This window comes from Aethina tumida, chromosome 1 (assembly GCF_024364675.1).
Source record: "Aethina tumida isolate Nest 87 chromosome 1, icAetTumi1.1, whole genome shotgun sequence".
NCBI lineage: Eukaryota > Metazoa > Arthropoda > Insecta > Coleoptera > Nitidulidae > Aethina > Aethina tumida.
Window position 1 is genome coordinate 58,885,867 of NC_065435.1, and position 20,946 is coordinate 58,906,812.

At 28.2% G+C, this 20,946-nt stretch overlaps 1 protein-coding gene across 1 annotated transcript in view; it reads left to right on the forward strand.

Annotated features, from left to right (window-relative positions):
* LOC109608473 (follicle-stimulating hormone receptor-like) overlaps positions 1 to 20,946 on the forward strand; it is a 69,459-nt gene that overhangs the window by 45,373 nt on the left and 3,140 nt on the right. The window contains exons 11-17 of the mRNA XM_049961184.1: positions 3,195 to 3,389; positions 11,128 to 11,298; positions 11,359 to 11,480; positions 16,157 to 16,291; positions 17,359 to 17,452; positions 18,725 to 18,849; positions 18,913 to 19,174. Coding sequence (XP_049817141.1) covers positions 3,195 to 3,389; positions 11,128 to 11,298; positions 11,359 to 11,480; positions 16,157 to 16,291; positions 17,359 to 17,452; positions 18,725 to 18,849; positions 18,913 to 19,174 — 1,104 coding nt within the window. The remainder of the gene's footprint in view (positions 1 to 3,194; positions 3,390 to 11,127; positions 11,299 to 11,358; positions 11,481 to 16,156; positions 16,292 to 17,358; positions 17,453 to 18,724; positions 18,850 to 18,912; positions 19,175 to 20,946) is intronic.

Genomic DNA, 20,946 nt, shown 5'->3' on the forward strand with positions numbered 1-20,946 from the left:
TCAATTAAACTAGAATCAAGGATTTTTACCCGACATTAGTTATGTGTTCCTAAAAAATAAATAAAACTATATGTTGGTATCTAATCAAATAATTTTGGATATATTTGTTTTAACCAGAAATTATAAAATTATTAAAAATTATATAAATTCATTAATGATTATTAATTTTAAAAATTAATCGGAAATTAAAATACTTATTTTATATTATTACTTTTAATTAGATTTCCTAATATTATTGCAATATTTTTGCTATACCTGACATAACAAAATATTAGGAAAATTTCATAGATTCGTCAGGAATTACTAATTACAAAAGTTAAAAACTACTTGTCAATAACATGTCAAAAGTTTTAAAAAGTTCTACTTAATTTATTGTAAAAAATATTACTACAAAAATTAACAAACAGATTAAAATAATGAAAAATGCTTAAAGAACTTCATTAAAAAAATTATAATTTCATTTTTTTATATATTTGTGACGAATTATTATTAATTTGTAATTTTGAATCAAAATTTTAAACTGATATTAACTGTGGATTTGTAACAATATCTAATATTTGCTATCTAATAATTTTGCTATTTCAAAATATTAATAAAATTTCTTACATTCCTCAAGAATAATTAATTATAAAAGTTAAAAATGACTTTTAATTATATTTGTTAAAATCGTACTTAAATAATTCTAAAAAATATCTCTGTTAAAATTAATAAACAAATTAAAATAATGACAGACACTTATTTCATGAAAAACATGAAGTTTTTGATGTATTTCAGACCAGTGATTGTTAATTTATAATTTTCAGATAGAGAACCAGAAACAATTCCTAAAATTTGCCATACAATAATTTTGCTATATCTGATTTAAAAAAATATTAGAAAATATTTAAAATCGTTCTTATTAATTGCAAAAATATTACTACCAAATTGATAAACTTATTAAAATGATAACACTCCTAAATAATTACTTAATAAAAAAATCTTAATTCTAATATCGACTAATTATTATATAATAACAATTGCCTAATATTAGTAATCAAATAATTTTTACTACTGCTTTACTGCTTTAACAATATATTAAGAAAATATTAAAAATTTCATAGATTCGCCAAAAATTATTAATTATAAAAGTTAAAAATTACTTTTAATTATATTTGTTAAAACATTAAAAATTATAAAAACTCGTACTTAATTTATTGTAAAAAATATCACTGCTAAAATAAATAAGCATATTAAAATCACAGATACTTAAAGTATTTACTTCATAAAAAATCATCATTCATTTTAACATCAACATATTAAAATGTAAAAAGTGAAAGTATTTACTTTATTCTAATTGTGATAAATTATTATTGATTTATAATTTCCATCCAGAGATCCATAATTTTAAATTGATATTAACTGTGGATTCTTATCTGTTAACTTAAATAGTTGCCTAATATTGGTAATGAACTAATTTTTACTATACATATACAAAATATTAAAAAAATTCATAGATTCAACAAGCATTATTAAATTCCCTTCACTTTATAAAAAGAATTAATATTTTCATAATTTTATTTTTAAAAGAATTAAATAAAACAGTTACGTAATGGCCAACAAATAATTTTTGGTATACATTAATATTAGAAACATCAAAATTTTGTATATACCGAAAATAATGAACAGATTAAAGTAATAGTAGATAGTCAAAGCACCGAGTGAAAACTGTTCGTGTGCATTCATAATTTCAGCTGCTGTGAATGCTGAATATAAAAGAAAGAAATAAAATAAAAAAAATCTTGTTTATATCTTTTCATAATTTTAGTTTTTAATGTAATCTTCAATTCTAAGCTTGGCCAACAAATAATGTTTAGCATACCGTTTCCAAGAGAACGTGAAACTTTTTTAATTTTGAATATTTGAATGTCTGGCGCATTTCGTCCTTAAATGATTTCCATGTAATATTGCTCACAAATTAATTGCTTATTAGTTCCTGTTAAACTTAATAAAGACCATCTGCAATAAAGGCACCAAAATTTAATATTTTATGGTCTGTTTATTGCAATATAAAATTTTAATTAATATTATCAATATCTTAAGGATCTTTTATATTGTCAAAGATGTTTCATTTAATATGTTAAAATGGGCGCACTTAATAATACAAGTACGACATGTAATTAATTCATTTCATTGTTAAAAAATATGATGTCAACACTAAAGTACAGCATTGATTTGCAGAGGTGTTTTTAATTAATTAATTAATGATAGTATGCCCTAAAGTCTCTGTGTAATTACAGTGACAGACAAAAATAAAATAAACATTTTATTTTCTGAACAAGTAGCAGTAAAAAATGAAACCATTAGCGTTTATGCTTTTTTTGTTTTTGGAGCTTATTGAAGGTGGCAAAATTAAACTTATATAGCTTCATGTCATTGGTTATATTGTTATAAATAACCCCGACATTATTTAAACAAGATCTTTTTGTGTATACAAAATTTAAATTTCCCGGGAGTACACATTAGTCGCAAGCCATTGTGCCAGGCACAAAAATCTGCCCGTTTTTTCAGCGCACATTTTGAAAGCAAAGTTCAAAAGATAAATGAAAATTTTGCCCAGTCAAATACTACACCTTGTCAACTCCGTCTCGGTGTACGACGAGCACATATTTCACCCCACATTTCACCAAACCCGTTTCCCATTAATAATAGGAAAAGGAATGGCGGGGCAATTCTGCTTTCGGCGGATTGAGCCGTCGAGAAAGTTGAATTTCTCACGTCCAATTAAGTTTATCAATTGCTCGAATTTTACTATAATTGAATTAGGCTTTTTATGGTTTTCGTTGATTTCAAACCCTACCATAAATCACTCGAAATAAATGTCTTGGTTTTTAACTGCGATCGTTTGCGGATTGTATTATTTGAGCTCATTCTATTTATAACATGAACTGCTGTGTTTAATTTATCAAATGCGGCACAATAAATGTTTAATGCATAGTATTAAGCGTCAGTGTGCGGAATCTTCTAACACGTTCCATAAAAATAGAATGTATCGGCGCATCCACCATTTTTGACAATGTGCACACCTTCTAAACTATTGTTGATATTTTATTTGAAAGATGAATTATTGTATTTGATTAATCTTCTCTAATTGATACTAGAGAAAAATGTCTTTGAGCCGGTTTGCTCCTTTCAATTATTCCATCGCTTGGTTTCAGATCGCCAAATATTGAACATGGTCACTACGAAGGCAGTTTAAATAGGTCGGAATGGGATCCAGTTACTGGACGCACTATTGGAGTGCAAAAGGCGAAATACTACGAAGGAGCTGACGAGGAAGAGGGTATCTTCCATGATTTAACGGCTGTAGGTCAATCCAACACAATTCAAGCGTGTGGCAAACTCTCCAAAAAGTGAGTATTAAAACTGAAGTTCAATTTGTGTAGTGTAGTAATTAATTGAGAAAAATGAGAAATAGAAAAACAATAACTATTAAAATATAAATATAATCATCCACGCAGACGCATTAAGCTTTTCTCAGTTACTTATTTTCGATAATGTTATCAAACAAAATCTGTTTTAAAATATGAGTTCTTACCGGTGGAGATTATTAATACTAGACAAGTTTTAAAAAAAATACCAACGAGGATCAGATATCCATATACTGCGATAACTTAACACGACTATCTCTTATTTTGTCTTATTTCTTGTAGATGAAATATCAAAATTAACTGTTGTTCAAAAATTAGAGATAAGTTATTCAGTTCTTTTAGAGGTATATTGGCCCTGGTTGGGGAAATTATAGTTGAAAGCTCAAGACTATTAGGGCAAAATTAGCATGTGAAAGAGCATTATCGTTAACAAAATTGAAGTTCTTGCCGATAGCAGTTTGAAAGTAGTATACCATTAACAAGTCCTTTGTAAATATCAGATTGGTCATCGTATCTTGATATGCCAAATGTACAAGTCTAAATGACAAATTCCTCCACGTACCATAATGAAACAAACACCTTTGAAATAGGAAAAATTCATCTTCACGCTTTCGTGGAACATCTGGTCTGAACCAGAAGCAAACTCGATGTTTATCATTATCCAACTCAATTTTACTTTCATGTGTGAAAAGTACATATTTCCATTCTTCCATCCAGTGAATAAGTAACCGTGTCTATTCCAATTTTTGTTGTTTATAGACGTGTGTCAACTGCAAGCATCGCAATGATCTTCGTAAATGAAATCCTGCATTTACCAAGTGTTTCCGTATCGTAATTGGAGCGACATGAGTTTCTGTCAGGTTTTCTAACTGGTCTGCCAGTTGCGAGAAGGATGCGTATAGTTTATATTGTCTCTAGAGAACAAATATTGGTCTGCATTTGCGACAGTTTTCGGTGGTCTACTGCTCCTTGTCGTTCTAAAGTATAGTCAATTTAATAAAAGAAAATTTATAAGAGAGAAATAACACTTGCAATATGCAATAATTATACGAACAAATTTGGACAAATACCCGTGCAAACTCTCTGTAATTAATTATAAAATAAATGCACATTGTGTTGCATTCTTTAATAACGTATAAAACTTTTCTTTCTGTACCTTTTTCTAATGAATTTCATAAAAATTAATAAAATAATTACTACCTATATATACAATCATGAACAATTAAATTAATTACATTTTAATTCATAAAAGTTTAATATACTTTTAAATATGAGTTTACATATTAATGGATATTTGTTTGAAGTTTTTAAATAATGTTGAATATTGTGGATAGGTTTGGTTTTGGACACGCATCGTGTTGATTTATGTAATGTTTATGCATGGCGGAAACAATACTATCTACATGAGTGACTCTTCTTGACGTCTTGACGTCTTGATTTAAGCGATTCGCTGAAACTAATTTTAAATGTGGATATGTCTGATTTTGACTCAACTATCGATATTTACACGTAGGTTTAAATGGAACGGATACGATTTTTAGCGAATGTGATGGAAGGAATTGACAGAATCCAAGAAAAATATTCACAATTTGTGTCATTCAAATTTTACGTACGGATTGTGGTTTTGAATAATAATCTTATTTTAATTAACTGAATAAACAACATTTCATTTCTCTGCAATAAACATAATTTATATAATATTTCTCAGGGAGTCTTGATGTTTCAATAGAAAATTTGATGGGAGTTCTTAAATTACACCGACAACCCTTAACTCCAGATTGAGGGCAACAAATTAAGACTATTCATCAAAATAAGTTCAATAAAATGTTTTTCCTTTTTAATGTTACAAGCCTTAATAATAATAGTATCGTGTGTGTTACATTGCATTTCCTAATTTTGGTACTTCTTTAAGAAAAATTAAACGAATTGCCGTCAACCACACAACTGATAATAAATAATTGTTATCCATTGAAATTAAGTTTATCTAGATAATAAATACTATTTGTTTGTTGATAATTACAAAAAATATTTCTTGGAGATTAAACTAAACTAAACTATGCTTTTTTCGAAAAGTACATACACTATTGCTCGTATGTAGAGCAAGAAATTTTCATTTATCTTGATAAAACTGTACGTTTAAATTATCCATATTATGTCAGTTATGCAGTATGTTTAATAACAACAATATGGCAACATAATTGTTTAATAGTGAGTTTAGTTAGATACTTAATTAAAATTAAATTAAAACTTACTTAAACTTAATATTTGAAAAAAAATTAAAAGGTCAAAAGTAGATTAACTATAAAATAAAATAACCTTACGTACATTTTACGTTCTTTTATTTAGTGTCTAGTAGCATATCCATTTAAATAACTCCTAAACCTCTTATTTTTGATTGATTTCAGTAGCATTAAAATATAATCGTTCGATATTTCTTTTCAGTGATCTTGAACTTCTTCGCAGAGTTTATTCAGATTGAATTTTTTTGCACGAATTTTCTTAGATCAAATTCATCCCAAAGAAGTTCAATTGGATTGAGGTCTGGGCTTTGTACTGGCCAAGACATTATACGTACTCCTTCGGCAGCGAACGGTTCTTTAACTAACTAAACTCATGTTATCTTCAGCAAATGGAAGGATATGATTCTCCAGAATGACGCGATAAATAAAACGATACATTATTCTGTGCCAAACCCAGAAAAACATCCCTAAAACCATAATGCCTCCTTCACTATGCTTCACAATAGGTCTAGTGTACTTGGGATTATAGTTTTTATTAATTGGTCTTCTCACTCATTAAATGCCAGCAGATTTAAATTTAATTTAAAATAGGAACCGACTAAAAAAAGTAGTCTTGTTGCTAATCTAGTTTTTTCAAAAATAAAGGGCTTCTTTGCTTATTTTCTACCATAGAGACACTGACTTCGTTTTGTTTTTTGATTTATGCAGGATGCGCAGATGAAACCATCGCATTTTTATATTCCCGTTAGTTTTGCTTTTTCTACCACTTTTGGGAATTACTTCCAGTGTATTTCTTCTATTAAAATTGGAAATCGTTCTAGAAATGATCTATAATATTAATCTGTTTTTCACCATTCCGGAACTTTTCTACAATTTGTATGTATGAAATGTTTAAATACTTAATATTTATAAAATTAATTTAAATTAAAAAGAATCGTTCTTTTAATAAAATGATTATTATGTTTTTTAATTTGTTGCTCTACATACCGATTGGAAAGCCTTTGATCCTTCTAATGACAGAGACAGTAAAAGATTCCCACTACGAAGTAAATTTGCAGACTTTTACTGTCTCTGTCGTGCATGATGTCTCTCTCAAAATTCAGTCGGATTAAACGGTTTTCAACTGGTATAAGCAATAGTGTATATATTTTGTTGACATCAAACAAGGCTAAATTAAAATATGAAAAAAATTGTGGTATAAATTCTATAGTATTTCAAACTTTTAAATAGTAAATTAAGATTCTGCATCTAAAAATACCCTATTTAACTAAGTATCAACAATTTCGTTTGCAAAACAATAAATTAATTACCTAATAATCAAAAAAATTCTGAGATGTATAACTTTTATTAATTTTCTTGTTGAATCATCCTAATTTGTTGTCCTGAATTTACAGTAAAACTTTATCGGTATGAATAAAGGACATCCTGAATATAGTAATACTGGAATTGTCTATACTCGCCAGTGGATTCCACTGTTTGCCCCTACAACAGTGTCTAATGTTTACCGAACAACTCAATAGAAAAGCATGCATATGAATGGAAATTCGTGTACAGCAAACACGCCAATCCATAAATATTCATCATAAATTGAACGTCACATGTTCTGGTCGTCGTATTTCGTACACATTTAATTATTTTTGCGTACAAATCCACGCGAGATATTAATATGCATGTACGCCAGACAAGAAATTCCATTAAAGTAATTGTACACGTTAGTGTAATGGAATATTAACGTAGTTTCTTGTAACTGAATACTGGATAATTTCGACATTTAAGCGGTTCGTGTCGAAATATTATTAGTTTCCAAATGAAGTCGCACAAAACGGTCTAGTTGTAGCAACAGGTGTATGACGGTAATGATTTAATAACGACATTGTCTCTCCATTTCGGCATTAGTTTCTTCCTTTCTCGGGTTGTTTTTAATGAAAATTGCAAATTTCGTTTTAATATTAGTACTATCATTAAATTCATTTAAATTCTCAATAAAAAGTAGATTAAACGCATTACAGTGAGCAGGAAGCAGGAGAACCGACCCTCTTGCACAGTTTTACCGTAAAAACACATTTAATCAAATATACGTGTTATAATAATTAAAATGCTGAGCACAAACCCGTTAATTCAACATTATATCTTGTGTTAAATGGGTCGGTCCATTTTGAATTCGTCTTATATATTTAATCTTACTAATTGCGTTTCTTGGCGTACCCGTAAAAACGTTTAGTGCCACAGACTCGTAACACTAAAATTAATTCAAAATCCCACAGAGAACTGTTTTAGTTAAATTGGCAGCATTTCTGGCATGTCAGATTGTGAATAACACACTCAAATAATGAAAATCATTCCATGTGGATGATTCCGTGCGGCACAACAATTTATATTAATACGACTAACTTTTGCCTCGCATGCCTAAATATTTATAAATAACCAACTTGACGAACTGGGATTCAATTAAAGTTTTTCATGAAGATAAAACTTAATATGAGAACCCATGTTGTGCACGAGAAAACTTTCATTACAACTTACATCCAACTTATAAATATTCTTTCCGCAAGTTCAAAAATGTTCTAGAAGACTATCACTACAAGTTACAACGCGCTTGTCTCGTTGTATGAACAAAAAAAGCCATTAGAAATAGTAGATGAATCGTAAAATGTTTTTACTTTATATGGCATTTATTAGATAAAAATTTCGGAAGGAGCTCAAACGATTTCGTATGCAATAGTGACTTTGCATCGTTATCCCGGATATGAGACGTATATCGGATATCTACACATGGCTATTGATAAGGGTAGATTAAGGGTAAGGCTTCGAATCATATTGGAATTTAAATTTGATTATTGTCGGAGGCATTTGAGCGTAAGAGGTTTACGCATTGTCCCTTTTATATAGATAGATCGCCTCGTGGCTGTGCACATCGTACATAAATTTAACCCAAATTGATTTATGGATCGTGAAGATTATCCCATTAATTGAAAATATCTAATGCCTTCAAAATTAGTAAGGCACACAAAAATTATTTTAAAAAGAAATTCTTCTATTATATAAATTTATAAATTAATTATAGTATTTTAAGTATTTAAAAAGCTCTTTTAATTCTTCTTAATTTTTTGAAATAATTATATGCCACTACTTACAATGTTAGTTATATAAATGTAATTTATAAAAAATGACAAAACTATACTGTTATTATAATGTTACCTACAGTAAAACAGGGAGGTTATTAAATTTTGTGGATGTTCCATTCTTTTGGCGTAGGTGCCTTAGACATATATTCTATATGAAAATTTTTCAAATTTAAATAAACTCATCACAGTAATACAAAAATCTTGAAGAAATATAAACTTATCGTATATTGGGAAAATGGTCTGTCACGGAGATGAGCCAAAATTAAGTGTTAATGTTGAATTAAATAAAACAGATTTAATTATTAAGCTTCTTTATTTATATTCAGCTCGATTCAGAAAAATATATGTAACATTTTATAGAAAAAGAATATAAAACAGTTAGGACTAAAATATTTAACATTGTTGCTGATTAACTGAATTAATCTTAATTTTTGTAAAGAATTTTATTTTATATCCTTTTTTCTTTGATTATTTTTTTTTTAATAATTATTAAAATTTCATGTAAACACAAATCGTTTATATAAATACAGTTGGATAAAGTAATAGATACAACGGAGTTTTAAATAAATAATTTTAATTAACGTTAAATTATTTGACATTTTTTTGTTGAAAATTTTGTCTTATATAATTTTTTACAATTTTTTATAAACAGGAAATTATTTTAAAGTATAATTACGAAAATATTTATTTAAGGCAATAAAACTGTTTCAATATATATAAATAGAATTAATTTCATTAATTTAACATGGTTTTAACCATTAATTTTACCTTTTAGTCATATACATGAATTTTAATGTTCTAGAACCTGATTTACCCACCGTTGGGTTTTGAGTACATTGTTGCGTCAATCAGTTAATTAGCAATACTAATTATAATTACATTTCAGATAGGAAACATGTAAAATTAATTTGACATATTGGGCACATCCATCCATCATAATTTAGAGCAAATATATTAATTACGCTTGTTTATAAATATCAACTTTTATAAACAAGCGTAATTTTCTCTTTCTACATTTTTTCGCTAGATATTGACAATATTGTGTGTTTCGGTTAATTATTTCACTTAAAGCAACGTCCAGAATTACAGACGAGCTTGATTAAGATACATAATATTTAGTCAGAAAGGTGAGTAAATTGTCATCTAACTGTACATAACTCGTTTCGATCAGAAGAAAAATAACGGAGCTATTGTTGTAGAAAGTTCAAATTACATGTAAAGTGACTAAACTTTTGTAAATTCAGTAATTTTACTGTATAATCTCAATATATTTCACTAAAAATATATTTCTGATGTTATCAAAAAGTTCAGTTGAAGTGGTTCAAAATAGTTCACTATATTGTATAACAAGAATGTATTTAATGATGTTTGAACACAGTTCACACAACATTTCAGGGAAATTTTTGAGTCAACACAAATGTCTCAATTACTTCAAAACCAACGTATTGCAATAAATTGTATGAACGAGTACTAATGTTTCCTAATTATCATTCATTCTAAAATATACATATCAATAATCAATTTAGATTTTCTGGTTCAAATAACTTAATCAAGGTTAATTTTCCCTTCAATCATTTAGGTTTCTAGATGACAAAAGAAATGAACTAGATAAAAGATTTCAACAATACATGGTCGAAATAGAAAAAATGTCAAAACTTCAAGGATGGCGATTATTGCTAGCTTTTGCAAGATAAGTTCTAACTAATAGAAATTGTAAATATTCAAGTCTAATGTATAAAAATATAGGATTTTATTTATCATAACATTTTTATTTCTTATCCACTCTCGCTCTTCTAAGACATAATATGCTTATAATTGAATAAACTAGAACATTTTAAATAAAATATTGATTATGATAAATAAATTTTATTAAAAATTTTAAAATTTTATCTGATTTTATATAATTTTATCTCGTTATTAATTATTGAATATCAGTATCTTAACGTTATCAATTAGAAAAGTTTTAAAATTATTATAAAAATTTAAAAATGAATGAAAATATCGCCTACGAACATTTTATTTCAGTCATTCAATTACCACAGTGGAAATGAAAAAATAATAATCAAATCCGCGAATAACTACTGAATCATGTTATACATACTGAATAGTGCTGAATCAATATGCAAATCCTCTTTCAAACTATTGCAATTGCACGAACGTGACACTAGTTTAGTTCGAGTTCCTCCTTTGTCAAATTTTAATTAACACAAATAAATGACAATTGGTGCTCCCATGTATCCATGTAATTACATCTCTTTGCAGCATTGTGCTTAAATCACTACAAATTGTCTCAAATAATTTACTTCTGAGTATGTTTGTTAATTACAAATTATACAAATTGCATAATTGTTACAGGACGCCGACAGAGTGTCAGCCCGAACCAAACGCCTTGAATCCTTGCGAAGACATTATGGGATCGTCGTGGTTGAGGATATCCGTTTGGTTCGTCGTCGTTCTGGCCGTCGTCGGAAATTTAGCTGTTATTATCGTCGTCCTGTTCAGCGGCACTGAAATCAATGTTTCCAGGTAAAAGCGATTTAAAAAGGAAAACACAAGACTGCTGTAAAATAACAACAATTATTACAGATTCCTCATATGCAATTTAGCCTTCGCCGATTTTTGTATGGGGTTGTATCTGCTGCTCATAGCAAGCATGGACATGCATTCGGTTGGCACGTATTTTAATTTTGCGTTCGACTGGCAATATGGTGAGTAAAAAAATACGATTCTTACCCGTCTGTTTTATGAAATATGAAAATAATACGTTATACCAAAAGAAAATTATTAATTTTTCAAATTACGCCGTTTTTAATTTTAATTTTTTTTTTGTTTTGCAAATAAAAATTTCATCCATCCTCCATTTATTGTCATCATGAGCTATTTTAATTTTCGTAATTTTAACAAACAAATTGATGTTTTCAATTTTTTCAAATTTAACAGAAATGAAATATAATGAATGAATAATAATAATGAAAGTATTATTATTTTCTTATATTATTTTTTTTTAAATAAATTAAGCATACAATTTTAAGGAAAATCTATGAAAATTTATTGAAAAAGAAGAAAATTCAATGCTAGTAGAGATATAATGAAATTTAACAAAATTTTAATATATTTCAAGTTTAGATTATTTACATATTACCACCAATGACGTTTTGACAACGTCGCCTCATAATTAAAATTAATGTTCTTATGACATCCTGATCAATGCCCTCCTAAAATGATTTTCCTTTAGTTGATTTATTTGGTATTTGAAGTGCTCTTATTTGTCTTCCCATACGGTCCCATAGACGTTCAATCGGAATATTTACCTCGTCAAGGTAGTTTCTGACAATTCTGGTCATCTATATACTCTTCTACGACTATCATGGCTATTTCAAGAAAACCTAGACTAATCTCTAAAGAATACATGACTCCATTCACCTGTTATCGCACGTACCGGGGTTATATTGTCTTCCTTTAGTCTCCTTGTGATGTCGTGACTTACTCTTACATTATAAGTCAATGAAAACTGTGGCTGCAGTAAAGTATTGGTTACAAATTTTAAGTTTAAGGACTTGGAGTCTTGAATATGGATCTTGTTGTGGTTAAGTTATTTTTTGTCCCTGTTTTGTACCCGTTTAAAATCGTTTAATAACATTGATTGATATTTTATTTCGACTTTGTCCTGCAACGGCCACCGCATAATTCTAGATCACCATAAAGGTAAATGCTAATAATTTAATATACAGACCGTTAAAAATTTTAAGTTAAAAAAAGGATATTCAAACTTAAGTAAATATTATGCCATCATTTTGCGTCGCAGTGTATTTTGGGGTAATTTGGATGATCATGAGAAATTTATGTATTTATTCTTATTTGAGTCACTCAGCCAGATATCAGCATTTTTTTCTCAAATGTATTTCCAATTTGCTGTTCAATTTTGAGGAAATGAAATGAAGAATTAATAATTTCTTTCAACCCGAGGTTGTTAACCAATTACAGAAAACACGAATATGCAAAAATGAAAAAATAATGTGACACATTAAAAACACAGATTCATAATTTTGAAAAAAATAAACAGTGACTATTGATGTACATCAATGCCGCCACTAATACAGAATTATATGTTACATGCAGAGCATTCATTATGGGTCTGTATCTCCGTAAAGAATGCCACAGGAAAAAATAGGAACTTGTTATATTATTTTTGTGTTCTATCTGAATCCGGAATTGTTCATATATTGATTATACACCTAAATAATATAAGCAAAATATACTATTTCTTTTTCTCATTTAGACCATTCACCCAATAAAATAATTTTTTTGTGATTTAATATTTAATACCCCTATATTACTTTGGAAAAATTTTTACTAAACCAAACTAAACGCCCATTTTCCAGTTGCGAAACAGCAAACACACGCGGGAATAGGAACACTATTTTTTTGGGCAATTCAATTTGGCCACTTTGATCGGGAAGACCGAAATCTGTCCCCTAAACTAATTTTTAATGCATTGCTAAGCGTGTGCCAATCAAACGATAATGGACGATTTAAAAGATTAATGGATTTGCTAGTAAATACGTTTTCCGACAATTCGATAAATTAAAATTTTCGTTACTTTCGTAATTTTTAAACAGATAAATTGAAAGGATATTTGTGTTGATGTTTTATTATACCCTTTTTTCTGTTCATTTTTTTTTGTATTTGAATGAAACTGAAATCAATATTTGCGCAGAGCAAATTGATTTTTCAAATTTTCTATTTGCTTTGTTGCAAAGGTTTGAACAATTTTTTGGTTAGGATATGAAAAAATTATTTGAATCTCAACTTATGTTGATTATTATGTTTAAATATAGTGCAGAGGGTTATTAATTTTTTATATTATTTTTTAATTATATCACCTGTTCTTATTATTCTCATATTTTATTGTTTTTATTTTACCATTTACCATTCCTCTTTGTTTATCTTCTTTTCTTTCTATTTTATTTTTTGTAATTAGAACAAGCGTTTTATCCACTTTTTCTCAAAATTTGTTTTTATAAATGTAGTTTACATCGAAAATTTAGAGTGTGTGTATATTTAATCTTCATTTATTGTCAACATCGACCAACTTTTTCTTTTATTTTATTTTTCATAATTTAAATAAGTGGTTTTTTTCTTGAAATTATTCATTTTTGAATGAATTCTACAAAAAATGACAAAAATAAAATATTTCAAACTCATGTTCCAAAATTTATTAATTTTTCAAATTTAGCCCTTTTTAATATTTGATATATTATTTAATAAATTGATATTTTGTTTAAATAATAAATGATTTATCTTTCGTGTATTATCATTCTAGACCGACATTTCCTTCTATTTTCTTTTCGTTATTAGAACAAATTTTTCTCAAACATTGTTTGTGTGCTATTTTTCAAAAATTTTTATTGGATTGGTAGATAAAAACGAAATTTTCAAAAGAAGATATATATTTTTTCAATTAATACGTTTGTTTTTTTCTTCAAATTATTCATTTTTTAATGAAATAAAAAATACTAACAAAACTAAAAAATAACAAAATATATATATTTTTTGAATTCATGTTCACTAAAATGTTTTCAAATTTCACTGTATTTATTTAATATTTGATGTTTTTTTTTGTTTTACAAATTAACATTTCACTTTTTGTTTATTATTATGAACCGTTTTTTCCTTCTATGTTTTCAAAATTAAAACTATTTTTTCCCCAACAACTAATTTTTCTTTTCCAAATTATGTGTACACCGTTCAATTTTGCGGGGATAAATGTTTAAATTAGTTAATTAATAATTTCATGTATCCCCTAACAGTGTTAATCAATTACAGAAAACACGAATGTACAAGAAAAAAGAAAAATAATTTGACACAATACTCATACAGGTCCAAAATTTTGAACAAAAAATTTAACTATGACTGATAGGGTGTCATGATACACATCAATGCCACTGCTAATACAATTATACGTTTGACATATTTCGTTGATTATAGACCTAAATATAAATTACCCTACGGACAATAAAATAACGGGGTGCTACTAGAACCCTAACGATACGATAAACCCGAAAAGTCCATAATCACAATCAATTTCACTGTTTAACAAACCATATAAAACTTTTCAGGTAAAATATTCATTCTTTTTTTAAGAAAAAGTGACTATGTACATATCATAAACAATTAGAACTGGTTGTTTGGGAGTTATTTTAACCTCAGCAATCAATAAATCATTAGTGTTGGTCCAATTTTCAAGAATAAAAAAATGGGCATTTGTCAGAATATATACTTTTTTTATTTATATTTTATGTAAAAATTATAAAGAATTTAAATAATAAATAATTGTTATAACTTTCCAATAAAAAACTATTGCTAAGTTATTATTAAAATTAATAAAAAAATACCTTTCTAATTTTTAATGCATTATATAATTAAGAAAATTATAATAACTACTAAATGTTTATACTGAAATAATTAATCTCAAATGAATCCTTTTATTCTTAAAGCAAAAAGATATACTTGAAGTGTCGGTTTTTACACTTCGTGACAATAAATAACGTTCAACTAACGAGTCCTTTTGTCAGTGTATTAAATTATCCTCATTCTCGAAAGAAGGATTCTCTGAAGTATCCATTGTAAGAACAAGTAAGTTATTCAATTTTCCATCTTCAAGCGACATAAAATATGACAACTATATGTGGCGTAGGCGTAAAATTATCAGTTGAACACAAAATTAATTAAACAGACAAAATAGAATCTTTTGTAAAATGCCCTACTATTTGTTGTAATGTTGAAATTAAATTTCCCCGTGGCAATAAAGGAAATTAAATTTAAACGTACTTATGAGGCATCTAATTTACTTGTATATTTTTAGATATGGCCGTTGAGATTTCGATGTGCAAATCTAAAGTTAATTTGAAATTCATGCGATTCGTAAATAATATAGGATACATTAATTTTTACGACCACGTATTTATTGTGGCGAATATTATTAGAAATATTCTTTCGAATAAATCTCGTCTTTAAAGGTGGTGCGAAGTTTTTAAGTTGCCAATTTATAATTCTGCCATCTCGGCATTTTTTTCTAATGCCCGCACCATTATTCATCCGAAATCACGTAGGTATAACAAATTCCGTACGAACACAGGTTGAAGTATTCAAACAACAAATATGCGAAGTAAACAGATGTTTTTTTTTTCTTCCAAGTTAATTCCTTAGGAACACATTGTAAAATCCTTTCGAAGTACGTTTTTGTTCATCCCGTAACTTCATTACGGACCGAGAAAGTTTGAAAATTTCGCGAAACTCCAAACGATTGACCATTAATATTCCGTTCTCTGCGGATACGTGAACATTAATAAAAACGTCTGTAATCCTGTGGCCTCGTTTTCAGGACTCGGTTGTCAGTTGGCTGGCTTTCTTACGGTGTTCGCTAGCCACCTTTCAATATTCACACTGACAGTGGTGACTTTGGAAAGATGGTTCGCCATCACTTATGCCATCCATTTGACAAGGAGAATTCGCATCGGTAAGTATTTTTTTTGTTATCGCTTTTTCCCTGTCCTTAATGCCGAGTCTGCATCTAATAGGTTTATCAAGGATCAACTTATGGTTGTTCTAAACGAAAGCTTATAAGTATATGGGGTTTCCCAAATTATTTGATTATGGCTCGATTTGATCGTAAATTGCCACTAATAAGACTCATTTATTGACTAAGATATGAATGATATTTTTTTACTTGTTCATTTCTTACTTTGTATTTTGGTACCAAATTCCAAGAATATAAATTTAGATATTATTGTGAGTAAACTTAAATAATTACACTTAAATAATTTAGAGAAATACCTTTACTACATTTTTAACATTATGGTTATTCCAATAACTTCTTCGAACTAATTTAAATTTTGATATTTTTTAAATAGATAAAATAATAATAAACTCACTAAAACTATTAGAAATTAAAATTATATACCTGAAATTTGGTATCAAAATACAAAATTCCATTATAAACAAGAAAACAATTGATATTATTAATGACCGCCTCTTGTTATATATGCCATGGAAGTCACTGTATAAGGTAACTTTGACATGGTCATCTATTAAAAATACTATTATCTCTGTGTTTTACAGAGTGCAATATTAAATACATCAAAATTTACCAAAAATGTCGTTATCTCTTAGCTAAAGATAATTTCATATGTTACGAAAAATATATTTTTTGTAAGCTTTATTTTCTTCCGATATTTTAAAGGCAAATTCAGGGTGATTTCTATTTGAAATAAAAGAGTTGCATGCACATATTAACTGGAAATTTGGGAATTTAGGTATATTTTTAGGTAAATGTTAAAAGTGCCTGTAGAAAGATTTTTTATTATATTAAAAATTATTAGACATTTTGGGGCGTGCAGCAATCAAAATTTAAAGAAAATTTGTTATCATTTATATATCTTGCTGTAGTATTATCGTAACAGAAACACTATTTTAGACCACTTCTAAAATGGGAACACTTAAAATTTCATTTAATCTTAATTTATACTCAAGATTTATGATTGAAAAAAACAATCTGTACAATAATTTTTCTTAAAACAATTTCAGGAGCGGCAGCAAAAACTATGTTAGGTGGATGGTTTTATTCCTTCCTTATAGCGGCTCTTCCTATATTAGGAGTAAGCAATTATAGTAGTACTAGGTGAGTAAAATGAATCAGTTATTTTACTATTTTCGCTGAAATGTCATCAAAATATTTAATTATTAATTATTAGTTATTAATTATAATCATCTGAACTCGCATAATAAATATTGGAAATTAAAATTCCTCAAATTTTCATGGATAATCTAGACGAATAATTTTCCACTGGCAAAATGAAAGGTTTAATTAATGTTAAGGTAATCCAATATTTACACAATGAATCTAAATTTAGTATCCAATTAAATTAATTTAAAAATACGTTATAATGCATGAGTTCAGTAATCAAGTTTAGTTATTAAGTATACCATATAATGCCAATTAAAATTAAAGTCAATGTTTCAACACAGAAATTTTAATTAATTCTTCAAATTTATACTTCTCCGTGTGAAATAAAAAATTATTATCATTAATTTATTATCTAATTGTTTGTTGTGGTCAACAAAATAAATTTTAATCTTTTTATTTTCAATTTAATGAGAGCTTTTAATTAATTAAATAAGTTTAATACATTACACAAAAATATATTTAATATTTTTAACTATATAGTATTTTAAAATCAATAATATACGTTTAATTAAAAATTACTATTTTGAGTTTCTTTTTCCACAATTTTTGAAAGTTTTTAATAATTTTTATTAGAATTTATTTAAATAGGAATACAATACAATTATTTTATATTATTTAGATTTCATCTTATTCATTATTCTAAATTTTTCTCAATTTTTTCATTACAAAATAAAAAAATTAAAATAAATGTATTTTGAAATAATTTTTTTCGTTTTTTACTGGTTTATCTCAAAATAAAATACTCAATAAACTTAATATACAGAATACATCTCATTAAAGAAGTCCAATACTAAATAAGACAAATGTAGTATTATAAATTATCTGAAATGTATAATGTAGGATTATTTTAAAAATAATTAACTAGCTGTAACTTTTTATATAAACTTGATTTCGATTTTTAAAAGTAATATTTTTTTATTTTACTCCGGATAGATCAAATTGACTGCACTAAGATTGTAAGTTAACGAACGATCCGACTTAAATAACTTACGCTACCAGTAAAATCTTAAGAGCCCAAATTGACTTATGGTATTAATCATGTCATTAAAAAGTTAGAGAGCCCGTTCCCAAAGCACGAAATTAAATTGCCGGGAAGTGCATACACTCTTCAGTTATGCGTCGTACCATCGCATCATTCAGAATTACAGTGATCGAGTAAAATATTTCACTTCCAAGTTTTAAGTAAAAATTTATGTCTTGTTCCAGCATATGTCTTCCCATGGAAGTTAACACGGTGATAGATCAAGCATACTTATATGCAATTATCATAGTCAACGGCTTGGCCTTCGTCCTGATCGTGTTCTGCTACGCTCAAATTTACTTCAGTTTAGGTAAATCCAATTATCTTGGCCACTCAATTTCTCAGTAATAACGGCAACATCACGCTTTTACAGGTTACGAGACCAGAAGGGCCAACACCAAGGGCGAGATGACGATCGCTAAGAAAATGGCACTGTTAATTTTCACGGACTTCGCCACTTGGGCACCGATCGCATTTTTCGGATTGACCGCCCTGACCGGCTACCCCCTGATCGGCGTGACCAGATCCAAAATCCTTCTCGTTTTTTTCTACCCGCTAAACGCTTGCGCCAACCCGTATCTGTACGCACTCATGACGGCCCAATACCGCAAGGACTTGTTGCAGATGATTTCAAGGTAAAAACAATAAAAAATCATGTTGTATTAATAAAATATATCAGGTCGGGTTCATTAATTTATTACATGGCAAGTAAACTTCTCGGGGGGTGTTAACCAAGTGGTCTCAAGTTGGTTGTGGGGTTGCAATAATTAACTGGTGGATCGTAAATCAGGTTAACACCTCGAGAGTTCCTAATTAGGCTAGTTAATAATCTAGTTCGCCGATAATTGGGTTTCAAAAAATGAATGACTCGGAATCGGTCAAAACAACCAATTAACAGAGTTGATATAACACATCTTTATTAAGCATAATTATCGACGCAATTAATGAAATGGTCCACCTCGAATTCAGTTATTTGTTGTATTCGAAAATGTTCATTAGTCGATTATACTATTATTTTGAGAAAAAAACATATACAGTAGTAAAAATATTACACATTACAGGTAAGTATAAATTTATTTAAATTTTGATAGCAAATTTCAAGATTATGTTCAATTCATAAGTAAACGCCATTGGTTGTTGCTGGAAATTTATTTAACTGATCAAATTAATCGATCTTAAATATATAACTACTCACTTGATTTTAACCAATAAAATAGCATTGAATATATAATAAAAACACCATTTTCACTATTGTTAATGCTCACATTGTACTGAGTAATTTGGCACATTTTAAGTTTATGTAAAAATTAGATGACAACATCTTATTCTATTCAAACATTAACAGGGGACTTTTTGAAACGTTACTTGTTCTTTGTTTTAAAAGACAGATATAATTTCAAAGACTTACTAACTTGGTATTAGAAAAATGTTAAAAAACACCTTATACAGAATGAGATTTGATTAGTATTTTTTTCAGTCAATATGTACTCAGTTTTAAAAGTGTTACACCACACTATAATTAATTTAAAATTAACAAAAAAATTTACTATACCTATTATTAGACTAACTTCACATCTTTAAAGTAGTCCTAGAATAATTAAGAATAAGAAACAGTAGTAAAATGCCTTCACCATAAACGAAGTTTATTATCAAAATCGATAACAATATAAGTTAACAATTTAATCAAGTACCTCGTATTTCCATCCTTGCTTTCTAATAAAGCATTTACACGGCTATGCATTCCTCTTATTACATTAGCAATAAATTCTTGAGGGATATTATTCCATTCCTCACCTACAGCCTGTGGGATGTGTCTCATATGAGGATTTAAACGGCGCTGAATTAAACTGGATAAACAATATCATACTTTCTCAATTGGGTTCATGTCCGGAGAAAGTGGTGACCATTTCATTCTTCCAATGACACCTTCTCTAAAACCTTCAGGATCACATGGAATTGATATAAGCCATAAATACGAAACTGAGACCCACATTCTCTGATATTAGTTAGATCCAATTATATCGCTCGCATTTGCAGCCACTTCACTGGTCACCACTCACGAATCCTATCTTTTTTTGTCCAAAAAGGGAACATCTGATCAATACGGTACTTTTGACGAACGTGAGCCCATTCCTACCATAATGTTCCGTGTCTAAGTAATAACTTGGCCACTCTTAAAGGTATTATAGATCATAATCGACTATCAACGATCTTCTGATGGTTACATTATTAGAAATGAGTTGTTAGGCTCTAAATGGGTGCAAAGGCTGATAACAGTTATCCATCTATTTCTCATAACCATTTGGACTACCTTCCTGTTTTTTTAGCAGAAGTCACCCTTGAATGTCGGCTTTTAAGTTTAACTTAGTTTTATTGCACAGCTGAAATGTTCTGGTAACCGTACTGT